This window comes from Strongylocentrotus purpuratus, unplaced genomic scaffold (assembly GCF_000002235.5).
Source record: "Strongylocentrotus purpuratus isolate Spur 01 unplaced genomic scaffold, Spur_5.0 spur5_scaffold_20, whole genome shotgun sequence".
Lineage (NCBI taxonomy): Eukaryota > Metazoa > Echinodermata > Echinoidea > Camarodonta > Strongylocentrotidae > Strongylocentrotus > Strongylocentrotus purpuratus.
Genome location: NW_022145606.1, coordinates 4,758,237 through 4,785,110, shown reverse-complemented (window position 1 = coordinate 4,785,110; position 26,874 = coordinate 4,758,237). Strand labels below are relative to the sequence as shown.

Sequence of the window (26,874 nt, the reverse complement as noted above, 5' to 3'; positions counted from 1 at the left end):
AGATATAGCAAGAGGAATAGAATCATGAAAAAAAGGCAGGATCTTTCTTCTACAAAGACATAGCAGTGATCTCAAGATCGATCTACCTAAATAAATCACTTTTCATCCTCGAATTGGCACATATTCTTCCTGTTTCCCACTCCTACATACCGGTAGCTCAAAAAATACATCAAAATATATAAGGAATCAACTAATGTGGATGAAAATCATTGAATTCTGCAAAAAGCTGCCATTTCAAACACAATTATTAATTATACATTCACACTGCACTGCCAATTTAGAGACTATAATGATTACACACAATTAAATCATTCTTATGCATGAATGGCACAATGTGCAACATTGAAAATAGATTTAACATATTCTGTGATTTGTTCTTTCTCTGCTCATGTACAGCACACAAATTGTGTTATTCCTTAAATTTGTGATTAACAGATACCGGTAACATTAAATAAAAAGGACGGCCATTAAAACGGAGACGGTGAACCGTGATGGATTCAAATCCAAATTCACACACGTGAAATTACACATACACACCTGCATTAACCTGTTGGTGCATATATCCAGTATACAATCAGTAAATCACAATTGCTTCACACATCACCAAATAAAACTCTGACCACTGACCTAAAACCAGTCCCTAACACTAAACTTATCTTGAACCTAACCCTATACATACCAAACATCTTAAACCTGTTAAAACTTCCACTAAATCCACCTCATGCTAAGCTTCTTCAAATGTCTTTTTTGTTCTAATTATGTTTTTGATCTACATGCACTACAATTGACCCTACTGCTAATACAATGTTTGCCAGTATATGGCAACCTTCCTCTCACACTGGGGATGAGAGGACATGCGCAGATACGATACTAGGGAACGCGATAAGACAATATTTCTTCCGGATTCCATAGAGGATGTACAGCAGAGTCAAGTAATTCCTTACCGGTATTTTACTTAACTATTGTTCAGGTTTCATGAACTCCCCCATATGATTTGATGATATCTATGATGGCACCATAGTAATCTTTTACCTTTAATTATTGAATTGGTTCCAAATCTTGGTTCCTGACCCATTGGATCGGTATGGGAACCGGAAGTACCTTTTCCAAATAAACCCATGGCCGGTCCTGCCCTCTATGGCCAAATACTGTAGTTGCATTAGCGACAATTAGACAACAAACATCTATGCAAAGTTAAGTACTATTAAACATATAACGTGAAACAAGGGGGAGGGGGAGACAACAATTACAACACATCCACCACAAATGAGTGCAATACAGTGTGGATCTTGGCCATGCAAATTAAAAAATGTGCTTCCTGACCTCTTTGAAATCGTCCGGGCAACTTCAATCAAATAAAACCTCATTCTCATCGATCTGCATCAAACATTCTTTATTCTTCTATTTTTGTTCTATTTGCCATTTACATCTTCTTCTACCAACAATAAATTGAAAACTAAACCGACAACAAAATAAACCAGGAGGGGTGGAAGGGTGGAGAGGAGGAAGGGGGAGACAGCAGTTAAACCACTTTGACTAACAAATCATGGCCATGCAAATTGAAAGTTGTGTTTCAAAACCTCTTTTGAAGTCTGTGTAACAACAAAGTACACCAATCTAAAAATAGCCTTTCATCTCCCACATTTCTGTCTACAAAGTAATCAGGTATGTGTAATACAAGTGAACCAGAAACAAGAGGAGAGGAAAGACAGTTGAATCACAACTCTGGATCAAAGTCATGCACATATTACCTATGAAAACTTCTGAACAAATTAAACTACTTCATAAATGACCCTCATTCTTATCTTCAAAAACATTTTGGCCTTCTATTTTACACCTCCAATAGGCACTTCTACCAACCAAACTATACATTACAATCTAGTGAGTACAAATATACCATAAACAAAGGGGTAAAGGGTTGGAAGGATGGAAGAGTAGTAGAGGGGGTGGGGTGGGGACAATAGTTAGACAACATTGGTCATAAGGGGTTCTGGACACAACAGTAATCTTGGCCATGCAAATTTAAAGTTGTGTTTCCCAACATCCGAAGGCTTATTCTCATCTTCTCCAAACATTTTTGTTCTTTTATTTTACATCTATACATTTAACAACAACGATCTTTGCTCTGAGGAATGCAAGACAAATCTGAAGCAAGGCAAGTGAGGTGGGGAGTGGGGAGGGGTAACAGTTAGATTACAACGACAACCATCATGGATTGGGGCACAACATTGACTTTGGGCATGCAAATTGAAAGTTGTGTTTCCCGACCTCTTTAGAGACCTTCTCCTTGAGCCGCCGGGGGCTACCCACGGTCGTAGCCTCATCGTCATCACTGTCAAGGTCTTTCTTCTTGTGCTTAGACTAAGGGATGGATGTGATGCAGAAAGAAAGGGATAAGGAAAGATGAGAAAGATGAGACGAGAGACACTGGTTAAAGAAATCAAAGTCTTGAAAAAAGGAAATCCTCCGATATTGAGCAAGTTTGATCTTGGAAACTTTGTAGGACACTTGCTCCTATGACAACTGCTTGGAAAGATGTGAAAGATTAGATGAGGGAGACATATTAAAGTCTATCTGCACTAGTTTGGCCATGAAGGATCAGACCTCCCAGCGTGGTCACTAACAGGTGGTTATCTCATCAAATCAGCTCTCAATTAACATAAGAAAAAGAGGATCATAGGGGCATCTGTTGAACAAGTCTGATCTTAAAGAGGTTGCAGGACACTTGCTCTTGTGACAACTGCATAACTATTACAAATAGGGCATTATTGTACAAACTTGTCAATGATACCAATTAAAACATAATTATACATTTATAGTAACAAGAGACAAATATCAATTCTCAAACTTGAATCGCAGAACTTTTGTGAAGAGGGTCATACTCCTTCATATTTTGTCTTTTATTTTTTAGTGCAGAGTCGATGACTGTACTGTCCCTCTTTCCATTGAAATTCAGACTTAATATTGTGAAAGCTACTGAAAAGGTTAGAGTGTAACTAATCCTAAGAGCCAGGGTCCCTGTTTCGCCAAACAAGTGCCAACATTTGATGACAAAATCATGTACAGTCAATGAAAAGCAGTGATTTCAGTAGGTTAAATAACAAACTATGGCTACTATAACTTGTACATGATAACAAGTTTCATGAAACAGGGCCCAGTTTAGACACAACACTGCAAACCACTTGAAAAAAACCTACCACCAAAAAATTTGATGATTTGAAGGAGAGGATTCAAATTGGCAATAATAAATATTGCCTTTTTATAGCTACATTGTTAAATATAATGTAATGTCTATGAAAGTTAAAGAAAAAAAAAAATTTGATCAAAAAACAACAAATTTGAACCTCTCTAAGTGTTGCCAATTGAAGGATCTTACAGGTTATTTTTCTTTTTAAAACTCCTGCCAATAAATGCAGTAGAGCGATGAGATAAAAATGGATGCAGTGAGTGCATGAATGTGGCATATATCTTTTAGGGTTCTAAATAAAAAAGGTTATTGAGTCAAACCATATTGAAATAATTGAGGTGAAAGGAAGGGGCCTATGATACCTGCCAGTAATATGTTTTCATCTCCATCATAAAAATATTGCCCCTGTCATTAAGGAACACCAAAATATCTACCCCGGTGGTTTTCCAAATCTGTTTACAGCATCATGTCTAAACAGTGCTTCAAATACAATCACTTCAAAATGGTGAGGGTTAATAAAAGAAAAAAAAATGATGAAAACACTGCATACTGAAGTGAAGAGATAAGCACCCACTAGAGGGCTTGCATCCGACCTTTGACCTTTTAGCGCTCGATCGTCGTGGGCTAAGGCGTGTTTCGTCGTCTTCCTCACTGCTGCCTTCCTTCTTCTTGTATTTATACTTCATGGTGGGAACATAACAAGCAACAAAGAAGGTTGGTTTTCTATACTGTACGTAAACCTTCAGTATTTTACGAAAACTGTGTACTGTATCATACGCAGTTGGGCTTCATAAAGATACAGTGAAACCTGTCTATAAAGACTGCCCTAGGGAGACAAGAACAGTGGTCTTCACATGCAGGTGGTATTTATGTAAAAGTTCCTTTATTACATGCTCCAATGAGAAACTATTTTCAAGGGAAACAAGAAATGTGGTCTTTGTAGACAGGTGGTTTTTCTTTACAGGTGGTCACTAAAGCAGGTTTGACTGCAGTATGCATGTAGTACTCAGTGAGGCTTTTATTGGCTAGTACAGCATTGACCCCTTGATATTATGTAGTACAAACGGTGTAACAAAAATCCCAAAGGCTCGTTTAGATATGAGGCAGTTAATCCCCGAAAAAGAAAATGCTGTGGTTTTCTAAGAAGTAAAAGCCCTCAACAAAGGTTCTGCATGTATATTCACTGGTCTCTGTGTTATAAGATAAAGAACTGTGATGCATATCACACTCAACATCATCATAACAATTTTAAAACACCACGGTAAAACCTTGTCATAGCTGAATGAGACCCAAGACTGAAACGATACATACGGTGAGAAAATCAATTGACTTTCATTATTAGTACAAATAATAATAATAATATAGAATATTTAGTAGCGCTAAAAACAATAATTACCACGGCGCTTACAAATAAAATATATGGAAAGAGGACCAAAAAAATTCACAGGAAGTAGATCACATCAGGCGCAGGTCCAGGATTTCGTAGGGGAGGGGGCCAATTTTTTTTTTTTTGCTCCCGAAAATTTGAAAATCGCGCTGGCTAAAAAGTCGCTCAGTGGGGAGTGGGGGGGGGAGGGGGGGGGGGGGGGGGGGTAGTGAGCACATTTTTTTTTTTTTGGTCCACGGAAATTTTTAAATTTGCATCCCCCCCCCCTTGAGCGCCAACCCCAAAAAAAGGTAAAAATCATGTGTTTTTACATGATTTTTTTTTCTCATGGGGGGGGGGGGCCCTGGATCCGCCACTGGATCACATAGATCACTGGGGAAAAAGGTGAGTTTTAAGGGATCTTTTGAAGGTGGCAGGACAGGTCATTTTCCCTCATGGAAACGGGGAGCATTGAATACAGTACAAATAAAGGATCCTTCCCAGATGTCAATATGCTTTGCCATGAAAGGTATTAAATGATCAAATTGATTGGAGTGTAAAAGGTTGCATGATGAAATGCTCTAATGGATTAAAAGCCTGAATGATATATGTTGATGAATTGTGAATATCAATAGACCCCTTCTTTATCAGCGTGAGTTTACCAAATAACCCGCTATTTTCAGTTTTCGGGATATTATCCCGAAGCTCGAAATTGCGTCTTCACCAAACCGATACACTCAGCACAAACTAGCTCAGACGGACACAAGACCAAGATTTCTCGACAAAATATACCACTAATTGCAACTGCAGGTTGTTGAAGACGCAAATTAACTGACTAATTTGCAATTGGTCACCGATTAGGCATTGTTTGCTCTATAGAGGGCGCAAGTAGCAATAAATAGTGCAGTGAGGCTTTAAACATAATAAAAAGGGGTCCATGGGGGACCAATGGTCACCGATTAGGCATTGCTTGCTCTATAGAGGGCGCAAGTAGCTATAAGTAGTGCAGTGGGACTTTAAATACCTGCTTAGTCCTGTACTTCTGGCGAAGACGCAATTTTGAGCTTCATAATAATAATAATATTCCAAGTCTGAAAATAGCGGGTTATGTGGCAAACTCAAGGTGATGAGGACAGGCCTAGTGAGGCATGTAGAGCGAATGCTTGCCACGTTTTGCCAATTTGAGGATTAAAAGCTTTTATAAATACCTGCTTAGTCCTATCCTTCTCCTTGGTCTTCTCAGCCTTGTTGATATAGCTATCGTAATCAAGCAGCTTGTCGTAGCGCTTCTGGATGAGTTTATGCGGGCCCTGGAACATGTTGAGAAGACTGTTGAGAGGAGACATCACTCTCTGCTGCACGAATAACGTCTGCGGAGAAAACAAAAGACAGATCGTGAAGACGTTCAGGTGGTTCTCTTTGAATTGATGTAATGTTTGATGGCTTAGGCATTGCAATGTACATCATTATCATCTACATTATCCCTATCTTCATCACCATCATCATCGTCATCATCTTCAACTTACGTAATCTTTGTCGAGTTTATTGGTGAAGATGATTCTGTATATGACCTTCATCACCATCATCATTACTATCATCATCATCATCGTCATCTTCAACTTACATAATCTTGTTAGAGTTTAGTCCCGAAGACGATGCTGTATAAGACCTTCATCAATATCATTATCATCATCATCATCGTCATCGTCATTATCATCGTCATCGTCATTTATCATTGTTATAATCATCATCATCAGTGTCGTCATCATCATCACCATCATCGTCAACTTACGTAATCTTTGTAGTTTATTGGCCAGATGGTTCTGAATATGATAGTTATCATCACCATCATCATCATCATCACTGTCATTATCCCCATCATCATCATCAATATCACTGTCATCATTATCATCTTCAACTTACGTAATCTTTGTAGAGTTTATTGGCAAGATGGTTCTGTACTGCTTCATACTTGTTTACCTCATGGAGGTTTGACTGGTTGGCATAGTAATCAGAGATATCACTTCCTACTGTTGCTTCTACTGATGTAGCTTCCTGTAGCAAACACAATAGAGAAGAAAAAAAGGTAATAATAATAATAGTTTGTTCTTTCATGTTGCATTTCAGGTCCGCATGCCTTCTCAAAGCACTTTACAGATATATCATTAACTCTGTCATCGTGTTCATGCTTACCCGCACACAATGTATGCACATTCTCTACGCCCTGGGGAGCATTCCAGCCAGGCGTCATTTTTTGTTTTTACATTTGACACTTGCTCATCTAATCACATTAACTTCCGCATCCTACCAGGTACCGATTTTAAAACCTGGGTGGAGAGTGGCAAATGCAGATCAATGTCTTGCCAAAGGACATCTGAGTACTTTGCAAGTTATGTGCATACGGATGTGATTAATAAATAAATTCTATAAAAAATGGCAAGACTTTACCTTGAGTTGTTCTAGGTACGCATGGACATCCTTGACGAAGATCTTGATGGTTTTCTCTAGAGTATGGAAACTCCTCTCTGCTCGATCAAACTCTTCATCAATAGTCTGAGATAAAAGATAACATAGAAAACAGATCATTAAAGCTTTAAATCCCCTCTAGCGTCATCACACAGGGGCATCAAGCAATCACACTTTTACAACACCTAATCCTCAAAGAGCGGCCAGGAACAGAAAGATATGTTTTACACTAGTTGCCACCATGTTAATAATAACAAAAAATTTAAGGATCTCTAATGTGTAAAACAATCACGGCACCTTGCAGGCAAGCAATGTGTTCAGTTAATTTGGTAGCTACAAAATGACAGATTACATTGGAATTTGTCATTACTATATTGTCACCTTCCTAAAATAATGGTCTAAGTCATATTTTCAAAATTTGAGAAAAACAGAGAAAACTGAACAAAACATAATTTTACACAGGAAAGTTTGTGGATATATGACTATTAAAATACAAATAATGCAGTCTATCAAATCTGTTTCATTAGAGGATTAGATTACTCATTTACTTTGGGTTTACTCAATAATATAATTTTTTTTTTTTTTTTTTCACACGCTTCACTTAGGCCATTATACTAACTGGGTATAAGCAGCATGAATATGTTCAATTTAGCACATATGCCATTTAACAAAGGTGGATAGCCACCTTATGTGTGTCTGCATCATAAACGGATTCAATTTGTTAACATCTGTCACATCTGGCCACTAAAGAAGAGTGTGACATTAACCTGTTTCTTTTTGACAAGTCATCGCCCTCCACCTGCTGGATGGAGGGTTTTTCAGGCCGTTTTTGGTTTTTTTTCACATTCACAGGGATGCCAACCTTTCAGAGCACAAATCAGTAATCATAAGGCTAAAAATCCGTAATTTGGAGACAAAATCCGTAATTTTCTGCGCGACGCAAATTTTTCTGCACGTTGGCAAGCGCAGCTCCCGCAGGCAAGCGGGATAGCACAACAAGTTAAATAAAAGTAACATACCTGTTCATTAGTTGGTGTTACACGATGCATTTCCATTTCTTACTGTATTCTTCTTTAAAAGTCTGTAACTTCTTGCCACGCTTCTTAGTTGTGGAAGACATGATGATTGATATCTAAATCCAACCAACATGAGTTCAGATTGTCGACGAAAATCGACGAACGCTGTGACAGCCTGTGAGAAATCCGACAGTGTACACGGCGTTAGCGTAGCGAGGCCTGGCGCTGGCCGCGCGGCCAAGAGAGGTATTTCACCCGGCCCCCGCTCGCGAAGCACATGTATGCACCTGCACTGTGAAAGGGGTGTGCTAGATAACAAATTGTCCAATCGGAAGCCCTATGGGATTTCTATGCATGGATTCAAGGATGGCTGCGCTGCAATAGTCAAAAGTACGTGCTAAACCTTAAAGTGCTAATTTTGAAAATCGGCAAAATCGGCAAAATCCGGGATTTATGGTATGAAAATCGTACCGCCCGTAATCGGCCGATTTCCCGTAGAAATTACGGGAAATCCGTACTAGTTGGCATCTCTGCATTCATGAAGAGATGACTGGGGCAAAAATATTATTATCTTCAAAATGTGACTTGGGCCATTATTTCAAGAAGGTGCAGAATGAGGAAAAGAAAGAGAAATGTAACATACCTGTGTACCGAATCCTGTCATCTGGGTGAATCGTTGGTTGATTCTCTGTGATTTTTTACGCAGTGAATGCAAGTTGATCTTTCCAAGCTTATCAGACATCGCCTCCTGACCTCGGTGTCTGTACTTTAAGACTGACAAAAAAGAAAAAGAGATGTGGATACAAAACTGGTTAGCTCTAAAACACCCCAAAAAGTTGCCATGGCAAAACGTGATAACTACAGACAGATAACTAAATCATTCATACCCTTACCAAGTTTTGTAAATTTTACGTTTATGAAAAATTAAATTGTCCAATTTATGTTTCTAAATAATGTGCCATATCAAAGTTTACATTTAAGAATATTGAACAAAGACCCTACTTGAACAAGTCCATCTTTCATAAAATCAACTTTACAAGGGTCATGAATAATTTAGTTGTTAACTGTATATAATTGAACGTTCCTCTCGTGAATGCTTGGTTATTACTCCTAGATTCTAATCAAATGATTGGTCAGACATGGTCATGTGAGATTCTTTAACTAAGACTAAATCTTGTCTCCTCTTTAATTCACAATTTTATTCTTACCTTAGTCAGTATTGAGATGTTACCTAAATCCTTTTGACTCTTTAATTCACTATTTCATTCTTATAATAATACTCGAGATAGCCGAGATGTTATTGTCCTCTTTAATTCATGACTTCATTCTTATAATAATCAATAGCCAACAATAGACTACAAAAAACCCTCAAGAAAGATTACCGAGAGTCCTTGTCAGGACTCCTCAATCCTCCCTCTCTCTCACATGGTGCACCCGCAAGCCCACTGTATAATAGCCAACACGTTACCTAAATCTTTTCTCCTCTTTAATTGACAATTTCATTCTTACAATAACTCTCAATAGAAGAATTGAGATGTTACCTAAATCTTTTCTCCTCTTGAATTCATTAATGTCTGTCGCCACCTCTGTCATGGTAGAAAGAGCAAGCTTGAGAGTTGATCTGTCTTGATGCTCTTCCTCAGTGTACTGAGATTGAGAGAGAGGGAGAAAGAGAGGGAGGGAAGGGGAGAGAGAGGGGGAGATAGGGATAGAGAGGGGAAGAGAGAGAGGGAGAGATAGGGATAGAGAGGGGAAGAGAGAGAGGGGTAAGAGAAGGGAAGAGAGAGTGAAGGAGAGAGAGGGAGACAGAGAGGGGGAGGGAGGGAAAGAATGAAAGGGAGGGAGGGGGGGGGAATAGGGAGAGGAAAAGACAAAGAGAAAGAGAGCAAATACACATAATAGAAACAGAACATGACAGAGAAAAAAGGGGAGAGAGATAGAAAGAGGGAGAGAGAGAGAGAGAGAGTAATTTCCTATTGGTAGAGAGTAGCACATACAGGACAATTCATTTTTTGCAAATGGATAATTAAAAAGTTTTCTCATGGCAGAAAGGTGCCTGCAGAATCCCACAGGTGTGAGTTGAGAGAACCAAATCAGCAATAACTGTTTGTATATGTAAAGCTTGAACTTGTAATAGGTGTCCAACATTAGCCTCGTCAGTGGACTTGATCATACACCACGAATATGACTGACAAAGAGAGCGGACAAAATATACAGTTCCTCAGGTAGACAAAGGAACATCCCTTCACTGCTATTATGTAAAAAGGTGAATATGCATGTGACACCTGTTCTACTCATTTTGACATAATAGCAGTGAAGGGATGTTCCTTTGTCTACCTGAGGAACTGTATATTTTGTCCGCTTTCTTTGTCAGTCATGTTCATAGTGATAATAATGACCGTTTTTCATAAGGCACTTTACCAGTTATCCTTTTCACATAGTTTCAGTTCATTCAGATTTGGCATGGAACACATTGCATCTACTAGGTGATGTGACTGGGCTAATGTTGGACACCTAATTTGCGCTTCATAAAAAAATAATTGAAAAGTGAAACCCGTCTTTAAAGACCACCAAAGGGAGGCAAGAAAAGTGATCTTTATAGGCATGTGGTCTTTATGTGCAGGTTCCTTTAGTACATGTTTCAATGAAAAACCATATTCAAGGGAAAATAAAACATGTGGTCTTTCTATATAAATGTAGGTGTTCACTAAAGCAGGTTTGACTGTTTATATGTAAGAGATCATGACATCTTTACAGAGCTAAACATCACAGGTCGGGGTGGCTAGATCTGGTTCATAACATATATGTAAAGCGCTTAGACACATCATTGTATCTATGTATTGGGCGCTATATGAAATCAGAATATTATTATATTGTTATTATTAAGAACCACCAAATAAATCTTTACCTTGTAGAGTTCTGCGATGAGGAGATGATATTTGAGTATCCTTTGGACCGGCTTGATGAGAAATGAAGCTAGATCCCAACAGTTGGTACTTTGCCTGAAAATAAGAAAGAAGAGAGGATTCAGATACGGTCAAGTGTCATCTGCTTCCAAAATCAAGATGAGTTCAGCATGTTTATTCTCTGTGGTCACTAGTTCGCTTCCAGTGGACTTGATGACAATAAGGACTGTTTCTCATAAGGCTCTTAACCAGATATCCTTTCCATGTAGTGTCAGTAGAGTAAGGTTTGGCATTGACCACATAGCATCCTCTAGGTGATGTGAAGAGGCTAATGTGAATCCATCCATTGGCTGAGAGAGTTCCCAAATAACCGGCCTTTTAAACCTACCTCACTAATTCCAGTCCTTGGTTGATATACTCCTGCACTTCTGGATTTTCTTCGTACTGGAAAACAAACATAAAACAAAACCTGATCACACCATGCCTAAATCCTCTTTAAAATAATCATTATTTGTGTTTAATGTACTTGTATGTTAGTCACAACTGGCCACGCACCTCTCATCAACTTGTTATTCTCATGTTTAACATTTTATATTGATAGATGTAAGTTCTAACAGACCTATCAAGATTTTAAAGCATTCATGTCAAGAAAAATGTAGAATACAGGATACAGAATACAGGATACTAGAGAAGAACACACCTTTGCATTGTATTTCAAGAACTGGATATTGAAGCTTAATGTTATATAAGATTATGCATTTAGGTGAATATGTGGTTATTGCCGAATAAGACTTATGCAATGGTATGTTTATGAACTCAATATGAGATCTTTATTTTATTTACTATTCTCATTGTCCTTGTCATTGTCATTATTATCTTATTATTATGTTAATATATATCATACCATGTCATTAGCACTTGATATCGTTATTGTTTTTATAAAAATTTGGATAACAAATAGATTTAAAAAAAATTTAAAATGTCATGATGATACCTTTTCGAGGAGAGCGGAAGCATCATCATGATTCCTGCAGTATTGAGCGTATGCTTCATGAAGATTACGGGAATGGTCCATGAAGATTTTACCTGTAGAGAAACATACAAAACATTACAGTCAAGTTTATCTTTCTTTAAAAAATTTCAACCTGTCCACTTCATTGATCTTTCACATGAACTCCTTTGCGTAGCTTATGATGACTGCGTAGAAAACAAACCATATGCCTGCCAATCAAAGCCTCAAAAATAATTAGCTTATGTCTGCCAGGTAGCTGTCTTAACTTCAGGGTTAAATACTAAGCCAATAGCTTCAACTGATTACCAAAGTTAATAACCAAGTCAATGTCGTGCAGGAAGCTCTCTGCGACCTTGTATGACCCTAATCCTAACCCAAACCCTTACCCTAACCACGCCTGAACCCTGACTCCAATGCTAGCTCACCAAAGAGTTGATCTTCTATAGGTTTTTCTGCTGCAGCGTCGATGTCGTGCAGGAAGCTCTCTGCAACCTCTATGACTTGCTCCATGTTACCAAAAAGAACATCCAGCTCTAACCCTTTGGCCTGATTAAAAAGAAAACAAACAAATTATTTAACAAATCTTATTATTCCTCTTTTAATTGTATTTGTGTATATCATTCTGCAGTTGCTAGTGTTTATGAAGAAAATATAATAGTGCCAATGTATTACAGTTTCAAATGTGCTCATTTGTAAGGAAAACGGTGACTCTTTAACTTTCAAATTTTCAACTAATTCCATTAAACAACATAGACAAATACTCCAATTTGATGACAATATCTGCACAAGTATTGAAAATTTAAACTTGCAACTTCAAACATAGATTGTCAAGTAAATATTGACACTGTCAAAATGAAAAAGGAAAATATAGAGTAGTTGCTGGTATACAAATAAATCAGACATGTACTAGTTAGACTTCTAGACTATATAGACACAACAAATTGAGAAAATATATGCACTACTATACTTTGCTATAAATAAAAAAAAACACATATGTGTAGATAGTAAAGAAATATAGATGTAGAAAGCATAGTAATACTCCAATGACCACACCCCTTCCTTTGTTTACAATGTGAAATTATAATTATTCTTGGGATCACCCCTGACAAGGAACTTTGCTACAATTCCCCCTTTGCATACTGGTTCACCGTGCTTAATCATTAGTTCCCCTTTTGTCGTAAGTTTTTCTTCTTATGTTTGTATTTGTTTGTATTCCATAATGTATGTCCTTTTGTAATTGGATGTTTTTGAACTGGATTTTTAATGAAAATAGAATTAGATTGACCTGACATAATACAAGATATATTATACACTCTAGTAATTTTGGAGGAAGAAAAGAGTAGACACTTTGTGTAGATACTGACAGATTTCACACAAAGTGAGAAAGTGACACACTTCAACAGCTAACTACAACTTTACAACAATATTTCACAAGTGGTTCACTCCAGCTCAGAAAAATGTGTTCGTTTCTAAAATAACTGAAAAAGAAAATGTCAATAAAAAAATTAATTTAATATTTCAAAATGCAATCCAAAGTAAGTTAATGTATATTATATGCATGCACACAAGCATTAGTGCAAGTATCATATATCTAGGTTAGTACATTGAAAGTTAGTTGACGTAAAATTGCATATATCAAATGCATTCAATTGTACAGTACATGTATTCAATTGTACAGTACATGCATTCAATTGCATATCAAATGCATTCAATTATACATCACATACATTCAATTGTACAAGTAGCAGGCCATACATGTACGTCTCATAAAGTTAGTGCATTCATCATAAAGCACATTCAAGTAAACTCAAAGTTAGTTCAGAAATGTTTGATCAATTGGTGAGTTATTCCATTTTAGGTCAATGTGAATTTTCAAAATCTTCTCCTTATTTAGCAGACATTATGAAAAAAGTAACCCAATTAGTTTCTCTGATTTTCCATGCCTTTTATTCAAAGAAGTTAGTTATCAAGATTCCCTTTCCCTTAAAATTAATAACTTAGTTTATTCATCTAAATCAAGCTGAAACAAGACTTCCTTGAATAATTTGAAAATACTAAAATACAATGTAACATACAGATATACTGACAAAGCTCTGTTTAAGAATCAAACCACTTTACAAATAGTCAAGGTTTGCTAATAAGGTAGGATCTAGATTTGAACTTTAAGATTTTTGTATGAGGTTCTTGTATAAGGCTTATATGGTTTACAAGGTATATTGTTGTTTAAGGTTGTTTGTATTTGGTTTACGATGTATAATGTTGTTGCATAAGGTTGTTTGTGGAAGGTTTACAATGTGCAATTGTGCTGCATAAAGTGTTAGGTTGTCATATAAGGTTTATATGGCTTAAAGGGGTTATAATGTATAAGAAATTTTGTATCAGGTTGTATAAGGTTTATATGGTTTATAAGGTAGAAAAATGTATAAGGTTGTATGAGGTGTATATGGTTTAAAGGGTTTATAAGCTATACGGCATACAGAATGTTGTATACGATTAAATAAGGTTTAGTGTTAGGAAAGAGAAGGACGGGAAGGAGAATCTGAAGTGCAGTGCTCATCCAGTGTTAGTATAACTTGCAAATCTTATTTACGTATCAAAAGGTAACCGATTGGCTTCTACAGGTGATCATGCATCCCTCTCCAGCTACAAGTGCATTAATGGGGAACGTACTGCACAACAAATAAAACCATTTGTCAACTTTTCAGAGCTAGAAGGGCGTTATCTGTGAGTTAAGCATTTGAGTCAATGCCCTTCTGGCGCCAAACAGATGCTCTGTGATTTCATTTGAGGCAATAAAACACAAGATAGTATATGCATGTATGTTGCAATCACCCTATACAGCTTATATTCCTTGGGATGTCACTTTTAGGGTCAAGCTCGCTATCCATGAGGACCGCTATTCATAAGGACCATTATTCATAAGGACCGCTATCCATAACGTGTAACAAAATGAATAGCGATCCTTATAAATAACGAGCAGACCCCAACTTTTAGATTCACAGGAAAATTTGTCATTACATTAGTCACACTCGAGACAAAGTGACCCTGAACTGACCCCAAACTGATGCCAAACCAAATTCAAACCTACAGATCTTTGACCGATTCTTTGGTCTGAAGTTGCTCTGGAGAGTGTTTCACAAAGGCTAACATTGAATTTAAGTTGGACTTAACTATGGCAGGTTGTTAATGCCACTGTTTGCTCTCACCATTATGATTTTTAGATAATGTTTTTCCCTTCAATAATGAATTATCCCAAAATGTCATTTCTGTAGATTTGTGACCATGATTTGTACGTCCATTGAAAGACTAACGCCAGTAAAAGGTGTGAGCAGACAGGTGCATGAACGGCCCGCTATAGTTAAGTCCAACTTAAAGACAATTTTTTTTAGCCTTTATGAAACACCCCCTGGTGCCAATCTTATCAGTGTAACTGAAGTACATATAAATAAGAAGCCAATTGGTTAGTAATGATTTGAAATCCAAAGTGCTTGTTATGATTGGTTAGTTTAATCTGCATCTTTCAAATCAAGTTGCATAATTCTGACCGCTTTCTTGTTCTCTGCCGCTCGTTCCAATTCTTCCATTTCTTCCTCGGCTTTCACAATCAATATCTCATTGATTATGATCTGGTATAAAGGGAGACAAGCAAATAAATGCACAACGATGGGAACGGTGGTTAGGGGCACTAAACAAAATGTATGCTGACAACCAGAAGGGCATGCAATTTGTTTCAAACATTGGCAAAAGTTTGACCGGATTCTTGCCAATATCTCATTGATTATGATCTGGTATAAAGGGAGACAAGCAAATAAACGCACAACGGTGGGAACGGTGGTTAGGGGCACTAAACAAAATGTATGATGAGAACCAGATGGGCATGCAATTTTGTTTCAAACATTGGCAAAAGTTTGACCGGATTCTTGCCAATATCTCATTGATTATGATCTGGTATAAAGGGAGACAAGCAAATAAATGCACAACGATGGGAACGGTGGTTAGGGGCACTAAACAAAACATATGATGATAACCAGAAGGGCATGCAATTTTGTTTCAAACGTTGGCAAAAGTTTGACCGGATTCTTGCCAGGATTGCCGTATCAGAACCTTTTTTGCAACGTGAATCCTCTGCATAGCCACAATTAAGTTTTGTGTAATTTTTCATTCAAATGATTTCATTGAATTTAAACCTTTAAGTATTGGGAGCCCCTAAATTCCCCCAAAATTGGATGGCAAAATTTCATATAAATTGCATCATAATGTCAGAGGATGTCATTTAAGACACACTTCTGCAAAGATTTTGCCCCAAAAATGTGTTTGTAGACAAAAATTGATAAAAGAATACCTAATTTGGATTTTATATTGTACCCAGGAAACATAAATTCACATACTGATACCATTTGAATGAAAATTTGCAAATCAAATTGTTGGGGCTTCCAACACTTTAGAGGGGCTTTAAGATCTGAAGCACTTGCACAATTTGTCAAAGTTTCACGAACTCAAGAGTTTTGAGTTTTATAATGGACTAGGTCTGCACATGGTGTACACATCTGCATTGATAGGCAAGACATAGGACAACATGCTTTTTATCAACCTCTATCTATGTAAATATATATATTATACATGTTCATACAAGGGCCAAACAAAATCAAATAACATGCAAATGACTATACATATAAATTAACACCAATATTTTACAAACTGCATGAATGTTTGCATTCTCATGTATACAGTGTATATTGCTGGATTGCTTCTTCCTTGTGTATACATATATATTAAAGATTGCAGCACAATTTCATGCATAATACACACAACTCTAGCATACAAATATCAATAATCATTACTGTGTACAACTGTTCTATGAACAAGGATGGATTACATTTTTCATGCAAATTTTGTTCAATTAGAAAGACAGTTAACAAAACAAAACAGCACTTAAAAGCATGCCACTTTAATAGTTAACAATTGAAAGTCTTTTTTCCCCCTGAAGTGCCTTTTCTCTCTTATTTCATCAATACTTCTAACTACTTCCTCTCTCTCAAGTTGTCTCCCTGACTGTCCATCTATCTATTTGCTTAAATGCATTTGTCTGTCTGTCTGTGCATCTCAGTCTTTTCAGTCTTCAGTAGCTCTTTGAAGGCTCTCCATCTCTCTCTCTGTCTAGTCATCTCTATGTATGTCTGTGTCTCTCTCTCTCTCTCTATCTCTCTCTGTTTGTCTACCTTTCTCTCTCTGTCCTATTAGTATCATACCTGATTCTCCTGTAAGACTGTCATGAATCCTTCCTGGCACAGCTTGATATCTCATACATAATCATCCTCGGTCTTCAGAAGTTCTTTGAAGACTCTCCATCTATCTCTGTTGTGTCATCTCTCTATCTCTCTCTCTTTATCTATCTCTCTCTCTGTCTACCTTTCTTTCTCTGGCCTATTAGTATCATACCTGATTCTCCTGTAAGACTGTCATGAACCCTTCCTGGCACAGCTTGATATCTTGTACATAATCATCCTCGGTCTTCAGTAGTTTGTTAAATACTCTCCATCTCTCTCTGTCTCCTCATCTCTCTCTCTATCTGTCTCTATCTCTCTGTCTGTGTACCTTTCTTTCTCTCTCTCTCTCTCTCTCTCTCTCTAGCTCTGTCTCTCTGTCTGTGTACCTTTCTTTCTCTGTCCTATTAGTTTCATACCTGATTCTCCTGTAAGACTGTCATGAACCCTTCCTGGCACAGCTTGATATCTCGTACATAATCATCCTCAGTCTTCAGTAGTTCTGTGACAACTTTTTCTCTGAAGTCTGCAGGCGTCATCTTTGGTGCTGGGATAGGTTCAGGCATCAGCACTGTGAGTTGTTCTATTGAAACAAAGTTAGTAATAATAATTATAGGCATTTCTATAGCACCGTCTATCTAGAAATTCTATTCCAAGGTGCATTAATTATTACCCCCCCCCCCCCTTTAGCCTAGCTGTCATTACAGCGCTACAGCATTTCAAGGAATTAAGTCATGCCAGGTACCCATTTACCTCACTTGGGTCGAGTGTGGCAAATGAAGATTAATGCCTTGCCAAAGGATATTCGTGCTGTATCGGGAATCGAAAATATTGTCCGATCCTGTACACTTGCAAGTTACATGAAAGAGATGGACAATAGTTCTTCCAATGGGTCTTCAAAATGAGGTTGAGTGAAGTTCTTGCATGTTACAAGTTGAATTCTGGTCATGCGATTGCATTGTGAAAGAAACGTTGTGGAATCAAGCATATGAGTATTGGTGTGTACTGCAAGGTTCTGGAATCAACAAAATGATAAGAAATTTGGCTCAATCTTGGTAAAGTTACAAGCACTGTACACAGAATGATGTATATGGGACTACACAAACTTGTGGCATAAAAATCTGTATGATGATACATGCTATATTTAGAATATGAAGGCATTTGAAGAGCCACGCTTTTCAGGGAAATTTTTTTATCTGAAGTTCTTCCACACTTGCATATTAGCAATGATAATGCTCACAAATTATTTTTCACCTCTTTCCAGAACTCAACCTTCTCCATAAGGCCTGTTGTGCAAAGAATAAAATCCACTTACCTTGTAAAGTTTCGATTTGTCTCTCTTTGTCCAAGATGTCTAGTTCGTCGTCAGCGATCTGCAGCTGTAGCTCTGCTTTGTCTGTGTCTACAGTAACAAACGCACACTCCCTCACTAGGTTGGATTTATGCAGTCTCTGTGCCTGTTATCATCATAGAACAAGTGCAACATTGCACATTATTAATTGCATGAAGGGTTTTGCGCTGACCAGAAATATCAATGGGGTGTCATACGCTTTGTGCAAAAGTACCCTGATGACAGTGCAATTTTAAAACAACATTTGATGGTTACAATTTCATGTCTTTTTTTTTCTTGAGCCGTCCAGCCTCCCGCGTCAAATGCCTGCTGCTAAGACAGTGCAAACAATGAGTGCGGGGTACTACGTGCAGGGTTGCTTAAAGATATAATCATTTGACTGGTTGCGCAATATAACATCGGAAAATAACCTGGAGTGAATTATGCTAACTACAATCCTCACTATAGATATGAGGTGATGAGGTGTGGACCAATCACATCAGAGTATCTGTAAGAGCTATTTACTATAAGATCACATTAACTTTGATCAACAAAATCCTCCTGGTTCCAAGATTTTTCCTGACTTGTTTTTCAATTACAGATCGATCAATCAATCTTTTATTTACTGGGTGTAAGCCACAAATATGTTTAAACTATTGAAATTTCTCCCAGGAAGCATTACATTTATAAAAGAATGCTGTTTGTACATGGAAATCTATTCAAGGGAGATGTAAAAAAAAAGGGAAAAAAAAATACCTTACCTCAATCTCTTCTTTGAGTTGTGCTATCCCGCTCTCCAAAGCGGCAATAGCCTCCGCAGTATGAGCCTCACCATTCACTGTGTTACAGAAAGAACAAGCAAGGAACTTTTATAATAGATTGCCCATGGTGTACACAAATATGCAATCATCCAAGGCCTCGTCTTACAAAGAGTTGTGATTGATCCAAATCAATCGCAAGTCCTCCAATCAATCGCAAGTTTGCAGTCTCCTATCTCTTATGTACATAATTGTGATTGCTAATTTGCTATCAATCGCAAATAAGTTGCGATTGACATCATTTCTTTGTAAGACGGGGCCCAGATCTTTGTTAGATTAAAGCAAGCATCTATATACTTGAATGCATCTACTTGATAAATAATTTTGCATACTACGTCACTTCATCTTGAAATGGTGATGCCCATGTTGTCCTGAGAAACTGTAATCTATACGTCTCTCATACACTTTGCGGGAGAATCTTGTAGAATAATTGGCAATACAATAAATCTCTCAGAATGACGAAAAAATATTTCTTGGGTGAAGTTTCCTTTATATGTGGTGGAACAACATAATCTCCAGCAAAATTACCACATGGTTCAAGTGGCGCTCATTAAGGACCTCCATCACTTTGGAAATAAATATTCTTAAATGTACAAAGTGGGACTTCTCAATGTATAATTTATAATGTATAATTTGGGATATTTTGGGATCTTTTGTATTAACAGAAAATCAATGCTCCTTCTCTCCCCTTTCCTTGTCTTCTCTGCAAGTCGCACTTCTGCGTTTTTATTTTTATTTTTATTGTTGTATCTAGGTTGAGGGCTGCGGACATGTCAAGCTACTTTGCTTAATCTGTAGCCCTCCTGCATCTAATGTATGTTCATTCAATATATTTGCTTAATTTGGTATATTGTTTGTATATACAATTATATACACTTGAAATATTGTATCAAACCGTATTATGTTCATAAAAATGTATGATGAAAAAGAAGAAGAAAAAAAGATGCAGAAACCAATAAATCAAATCAAATCAAATAAAATAAGCTTATTTTCAAAATGGCTTATGGGTCTGGATCTTGGTCTCACCTGCGCCTGGCCCTGACGAGTCATCTTCATCTTTCCTCATGTCTGGACCTAGTCTAGGAGCAACAGGCCTACCGGGGGGTACCTTCTTCTTAGCTGTGAGGGAGAAAAAGAGGGAGAGAGAGAGGGAGAGAGAGGGAAAGAGGGGAATTGAGAGAGGGAAGGAGGGAGAGAGAGAGGGAGGGTGGGAGGGAGGGAGAGATGGAGAGGGGATGGAGGGAAAGAGGGGGAGGGAGGGAGTGAGAGAGGGAGCGAGAGAGGGAGAGAGGGAGGGAGAAGGAGGGAGAGGGAGTGAGAGAGAGGGGGAGGGAGACAGATAAAGAGTGAGAGACAGAGAGAGATACATAGAGATAAATGAAGAGGGAGAGAGATAAAGGGGGAGAGAAATAAAGAGGGAGAAAGGGAGAAATGAAGACAGAAAGAGAAGAAAAAAAGAGGGAGAGAAAATAGTGAAAAGAGGGGGAAGAAAGAGGGGAGGGAATGAAGGAAAAGTGAAACAGTTACATAGAGGTGTACATTGTATATCAGGGACAAGGAGTAAATATGTAAGAAAAGAGTAGGAAGAGGTTGATGAGAAAGAGATAAAGTAAGACCGGTAACAGATGGTGGGGGGGGGGGGGGGGTGACACATGAAGAGAAAGATAGAGAAGACGAGAGATAGCAGAGATGAATAAATGCCAAATCAAAATAGAGAGAGAGAAAGAGGCAGGGGGGGGGGGGAATGGGGAATGTGAAAGAGAGAGAGAAGAGGGTGAGGAGGTTGTAAGGGAATGCAAGTGAGAAAGAGAGGGAGATAGAAAGGAGAGAAAGAAAAAATAAGTGTGATTCTTTTCCAATGCAAGATAAAACGGTTTTCAGTGACTGAAACATAACATACACTCAATATACATGTACAAAGCTGAAACAGAAGAAAAATAGGTCCATTCCATTGAAAGGATACAGTTTATTCTAAATGTATATCAAACAGCAAACATACTTGATACCATGAACAAAGTACATATGATATGGAAAATACAATGTACTGAACAAGCAAACCTTACCTTTACTCGATATACAGCTTGAATAATGATATATAATAAGGACAACCTGTGCAACTGCAAGCAATATACTCTAAGTAATCCACAAATTCCTGGTCAGTTGAGGTTTAACTGTGTATCATAGAGTTCCTTTCTGATTCCTCCCTCTCTATCAGTAAGTTATATGCATCGTACACATACAATGCAGCACTAAGCACTCACATTCTTGACTGGTATTAGACTTTGTATACGTGCAGTGAAGCAGATTCACTTCAAACCAGTACAGTGCCTCACTGCTCAGTGCATTGACCCCATCCCATTCAAAAGATAGGGCTTCTCTAAGGGTGTGATATTTTGTTTGTATGTCTGGTGGAATCAAGATTGTTTAAAGAATTCTCATACAGCATGTGTTTAAACAGATAAAAACGCATTATCTTTATGAAATTGAACATTGAACATGGACAGCACAAAGTACATGTCATTTTTTTGTATACAGAACGTGTTTCTATAGTTGTCGTTGTTTTTTGTTTTTGTATACTCTTTGGATTGGATTGTGTTTTTCTGGGCGTGTTTTGTTAAATAATAATCATTATCATCTGTCAATTTCAAGTAATTAATTCCTACCCGGTACCTATTTACTTCACATGGGTGGAGTGGGGAGAGTCAAGATAAATGTCTTGCCAATGGGCATTAGTGGTGTGAAAGGGATTCGAACCCTGTACCTCAAGGTAATTCAGAGTCCAGATACTATCTATTAAAACCTCAACATATTTTAAAGCCCCACCGCACTACTTACATACTGTATACTTGCGCCCTCTATATAGCAAACAATGCCTAATTGGTGACGATTGGTCCCCCATGATCCTCTTTTTCATACGTTAATTGAGAGCAGAGTTGATGAGATAACCATCTGTCAGTGACCATGCAGGGAGGTCTAATCCTTCCTGGCCAAACTAGTGTGGTGGGGCTTTAAATGTGGCTTTGAATAATCAATCAGGGCCAATTTATTAAATCAGGCAGAAGAGCAAGCATCTTCATTGTTAACACGTACCTGGCATGACTGGTCTTGCGGGAGCTGGTCGACTGGGTTTGTTGGACTGTGGGGGCGCTGTTTCCTCTACTCCACCTATTCCCAGGAGATCACCAACAGCTGCCTGTGAAGGCTGCCCTCTAGTGGTGGATGAATGCTGCTGAAGAACTGAGCAAGGGGAGAAAGAATAGAATCAATTGGAAAGAGGTGATCTCTGGACAACTCCAGGGGGTGTTTCACAAAGATCCTACGTTGAAGTTATCTCTCAGTTGGACTTACAAATTATGGAGAGCCATTTGTAGCCTTAAAATAAAATATATCAAATAGTGAAAATTCAAATATTTTTGACTTTTTGTAAATTTCACATCAAGAGCCTGAAGTCTCCTTGATAATAGAAGTCATGAATGATTTGAATCAACATTTTATGCCTTTTAAAATATCTTTTACAAAACATTTTCATAGATGCTAACAGCTTTCCATAATTGTTAAGTCCAACTTAGAGATAAGTTCAACTTAGGATCTTTGTGAAACACCCCCCAGGGATCTTAGGCATATTTAGCCCATAGTTATGATCATTGTGAAACTGTGTTGAAGAAGCATACCGGTACATGTAAGTTCTACAAGGATATGACCCACAGTAGAAAATGTAGGGAGTTCTTTAGTGGTTGATGAATGTTGCTAAAGAACTGCACAAGGGGAGAAAGAACTGATCGATTGGAAAGAGTTAAATCTCTGGAGAATTCCTGAAACCGTAGGAATAATTAGCTCATAATTATGATCTTTGTGTGACTGGGATGTTATGTAGCAAGTGTAGGGTGTGCTTTTGAGCTTGATGAATTCTAATGAAGAACTGCACCATAGGAAAGGCATTGGATGAAATGTGAAATGCGTTAATGCCCATTACAGGTCAACAAATTTCATGCAATCCTCAACAACAACAGCAACACAAAAAGACCAAAGTAAAATCAAATATGTTAGATTTTTTTTTGTTCAATAACCAGCATTGGCAATCAGAAGAGAATAGCTGATCAGTTCTGGCCTTTTTAAACCTCTGTCCTGAGTATGTTGAACGTATAGCTGTTAAGATATTAGAGAGAGAGAGTTACACTTACCCTGACTGATGACACCGAGATCTTGATCCAGGAGAGATGCACCTCTGGTGACAGGAGGTGGAGGAGCAGGAGCCTGCTGACCAGACACGTCCGTCTCCTCTGTCTCCCACTTTGAGGTGTCAAATATCTGCTGAATGCTGGCCTCAAAGTTAGCCAGCTCGGGGTTGGCAGCACGCTGGTTGTCGGTCAAGAGATCCAAGTCAGGCTTGGGCGGAAGGACCGGTTTCTGCGATGGCAGTGGAGGAGCAGGCAACACAGCCTCTATGTTGTCTACGCTGGACCTAGGTCTTGGGCGGGGCACAGCGGTCCGAGGATCAAACTTCTGCGGCTTAGGAGGAGCGATGGGACGCTTACCAGGAGACGGGGGAGGGGGAAGCTTAAAGGAGGTAGAGGTCTGAGGATTCTCTGCGGGAATACTGAGAGGGGAATTGATGGTGAAGTTGATACCCTGGGCAAAGGCATCATCAGACATGTCTGATGGGATGCTGTCGTCTCGCGGGAGGCTGGCGTCTGGGAGGCTCTGTAGAGGATCAAAGGAATTAGCAAAGGAATTGTCCAAGGTACTGTCTCCCTCTCCTGGAGGAGTAACAGCAGAAAAGGGATTAAAGGATGCTTTGGTGGGTTGGATCTCTGCCTGTTGCTCCTCCACAGCTGCTGCGAATGGATTGGGGGAAGGTTGACGAGGAGGAATGGGCGGTCGGAAATCGTCCTGCTCAGAGCCAAACGGAGCGTTACTGACCGCATCCATTTCGCTGCTGAACGCTGCATTGAAATTTGGTGTCATTTCCTGCCCGTCATCTTGGATAACCTTGTCCAGGTCAGAGTTCACTTGTGAGAGGGTCAGAAGTCCCGACCCTGCACTGGTGTTAGGGGAACTTCCTTCAAGTAATGCACGATCCAAGTCCTGATTGACTTGCGATATCGTCAAGAGTTCTGGATCCTGGCCCACAGGCTCTGAGCCTCCGGACGGTGCAGCGGTGGCCTGAACGGCGGCACTTGCGTCTATACTGCTTCCCCTATTCACTGGACGCTGCACGCTTCTGATCTGCTTAGAGCTAGTGGGATTGAACGGCCTTGCAGCTAGGATATCAAACTTGGAAAGACTGTCTAGGGACTCTTGTTTGGTCATGGTAGGTCTGGGGTCCGATGATGCGTTGCTCACATCTACTGCGGACATTGGCATCATTATGGGAGACATCGGTGAGTCAACAGGACTCATGTCAAGAAGGGAATTCCCCCTTGTAGGTTGAGGAGGTGGCGTGGGAGTTGAGCTTTGGGTTTCTGCAGTCATGGGAGCGACGGTTGCAGTGTTGGCAGAACTCTTTCCTGCAAACGACACTGGCTTGAAGGTACTGCCGCCTGCTTTGAAAGCATGAGGAAGAGAAGGATCTGAGGCATGGGTAGCTGGTTTTGTTGGAGCGAGGGGAGGATCAGAACCCCCAACAAGAGGGTCAAAGAACAGTAGATCATCCAAACCACCACCACCTCCAGAATCAGGCTTGGGGTTCTGAGATTCAAGTGTCCCAAGTGAAAACAATTCATTGGCATTCTTATCCGCAGGTGCGGTTGTAGGAACACTCGGGGCAGATCCTTTCTTTGAAGGTTTGACACGTGGCGGTTGAGGAGCAGGTCTCTTAAATGAAGGAGTTCTAGGTTTCTCTAATAATTGCACATAAGCGATTGGGATGAAGCCAACCTTGCCGGCAGGATTCTTTGCTTCGTACCATTCATTGTCTGGTTTACTCATGATGGTGACGATGTCACCCTGTTTGGCGGAGACATCGTGTTCTGTTTCTGGATTAAAGTCGTACAGGACTTTCCCTCTTCTGCCTTTTATAGGAGGGGCCCCTTTACCCTGCCCAACATCCAGTAATTGTGGTTTAACAACAGCAACCTCACCCTGCGTTGATGAAGATGACAGCACTGGGTTACCGGATGCTTTACCTTGCTTCAACGGAACACTCTTGGACTTTGTCTCAGGGGGGACGTACCCAGGAGGAATATCCACAACGATTTGAACAAACTCTGCAGGAAAGAGTCCAACGTTTCCATCAAGCTCCCCTTCAAACCAGTTCTCATCAACTCGCTCTCTCAGATATATAGTCTCACCATCCATAAAGCTTAGCTCACAGTCTCGCTCCGCACTGAACGGAAATAGCGTCTTTGCCTTTGGCCTTTCTCCCGTTGCGCCCGACGTAGTACTGGTCCCTTGGAATGCCTTGTCTAATACATCAAAGTTTAAATCAGAATCATGGGTTGTTCCTCCAGTCTTTGGTCCATTTAATGAGTTTGAATCGAGCGCTTGCACACATATTGCTGGTAAGACTCCTGATTGGCCGTTTATTGTTCCTTTCAACCAATCATCATCCACCTTGCCCGTGATGGTGATGATGTCACCGACCATGAAGCTTAGTTCCTCACTGAGTTGTCCTGTTACTTTCTGAGTGGCTCTTGCCTGGTAATCTGAAAAGAGCAAAAAATGGAAAAAAGAGGAGGGTTTTTACAGGCAACTCTTCTGCACAATCACGTTTCTGTTATACTCATTAATTTTTATCAATTCTGGATCTTTCAGTGCAAAAGTCATGTTGATGCATTGTATAGCAACATTAAAAGCACAGCAGTGGTGCTATAGTCTTCAGTGTACATGTAGTTCTCTCCTTCTCCAAGGCATTTCATTGGCGTTCCTGGCTAATAAAACATCTAAATTACTCTGAACTAATGCAAGGGTCACTCTGTGGCCTGGACCCACCCTCCTCAGAGGTCGCCAAATATCGACGTCGACTCGACGCCTAAGCCTGACCCTGACCTATTTGTTGTTGTAGTGAAGTCCTAACGTTCGTTTTTCTTCATTGGGTGAAGCTTTACTATACAAATTGATGAAATGTGTGAAGCTTTGACGAGTAATTTGTTTTTTCTGGTGATGTGACATCGAATCCAATCGGTCGCCTTGTTTGTTCAGGTGATGTGACATCGAAGCCACTACCGGTCGCGTCGAAAATATGTCGAAATCATGTCGAAATCGTGCGTTTCAAAACAACTATTTAATTTTTATTCCGGTCACTCATGCACTCGCAGAGTGATCGTCCTGAGGTCACCGAACTTTTCTCCAGCGAAACTGATTTCGAGATTTCACGAGATCGTTTTCGAGTAGTCTACTAGTCTCCTACACATAACTAGTTGCGTGAGTATTCGCAGTATACGTGCCTGAAAGGCCAGCCTCAAGTCTGGAAACGAGACTAGTAGCCTACGAGCTGTCGGTATTGTACCCAGCATGCGCAGCGCAGATCGTGCCAAGTTTTGGCCCCAAGTTTTTGCGAGGTGAGTTGAA

General features: G+C 39.2%; 1 protein-coding gene across 5 annotated transcripts in view; it reads right to left on the bottom strand.

Annotated features, from left to right (window-relative positions):
- The window catches only part of LOC587953 (dynamin-binding protein), a 56,937-nt gene that overhangs the window by 10,078 nt on the left and 19,985 nt on the right, over positions 1-26,874 (bottom strand). For 2 of the 5 annotated variants that reach the window (XM_030992648.1, XM_030992650.1), the window contains exons 5-21: positions 23,547-26,009; positions 22,456-22,602; positions 20,392-20,484; positions 19,309-19,385; positions 18,533-18,674; positions 17,637-17,800; positions 15,499-15,579; positions 12,379-12,499; positions 11,936-12,027; positions 11,330-11,385; positions 10,944-11,037; positions 9,577-9,682; positions 8,679-8,809; positions 7,002-7,106; positions 6,477-6,608; positions 5,762-5,923; positions 2,269-2,361 (exon numbers count right to left, since the gene is read on the bottom strand). In XM_030992648.1, coding sequence (XP_030848508.1) covers positions 2,269-2,361; positions 5,762-5,923; positions 6,477-6,608; positions 7,002-7,106; positions 8,679-8,809; positions 9,577-9,682; positions 10,944-11,037; positions 11,330-11,385; positions 11,936-12,027; positions 12,379-12,499; positions 15,499-15,579; positions 17,637-17,800; positions 18,533-18,674; positions 19,309-19,385; positions 20,392-20,484; positions 22,456-22,602; positions 23,547-26,009 — 4,259 coding nt within the window. Of the gene's footprint in view, positions 1-2,268; positions 2,362-3,780; positions 3,868-5,761; positions 5,924-6,476; positions 6,609-7,001; positions 7,107-8,678; positions 8,810-9,576; positions 9,683-10,943; positions 11,038-11,329; positions 11,386-11,935; positions 12,028-12,378; positions 12,500-15,498; positions 15,580-17,636; positions 17,801-18,532; positions 18,675-19,308; positions 19,386-20,391; positions 20,485-22,455; positions 22,603-23,546; positions 26,010-26,874 lie in introns of all 5 variants that reach the window. The other 3 variants (XM_030992651.1, XM_030992652.1, XM_030992649.1) reach the window with 3 other exon arrangements.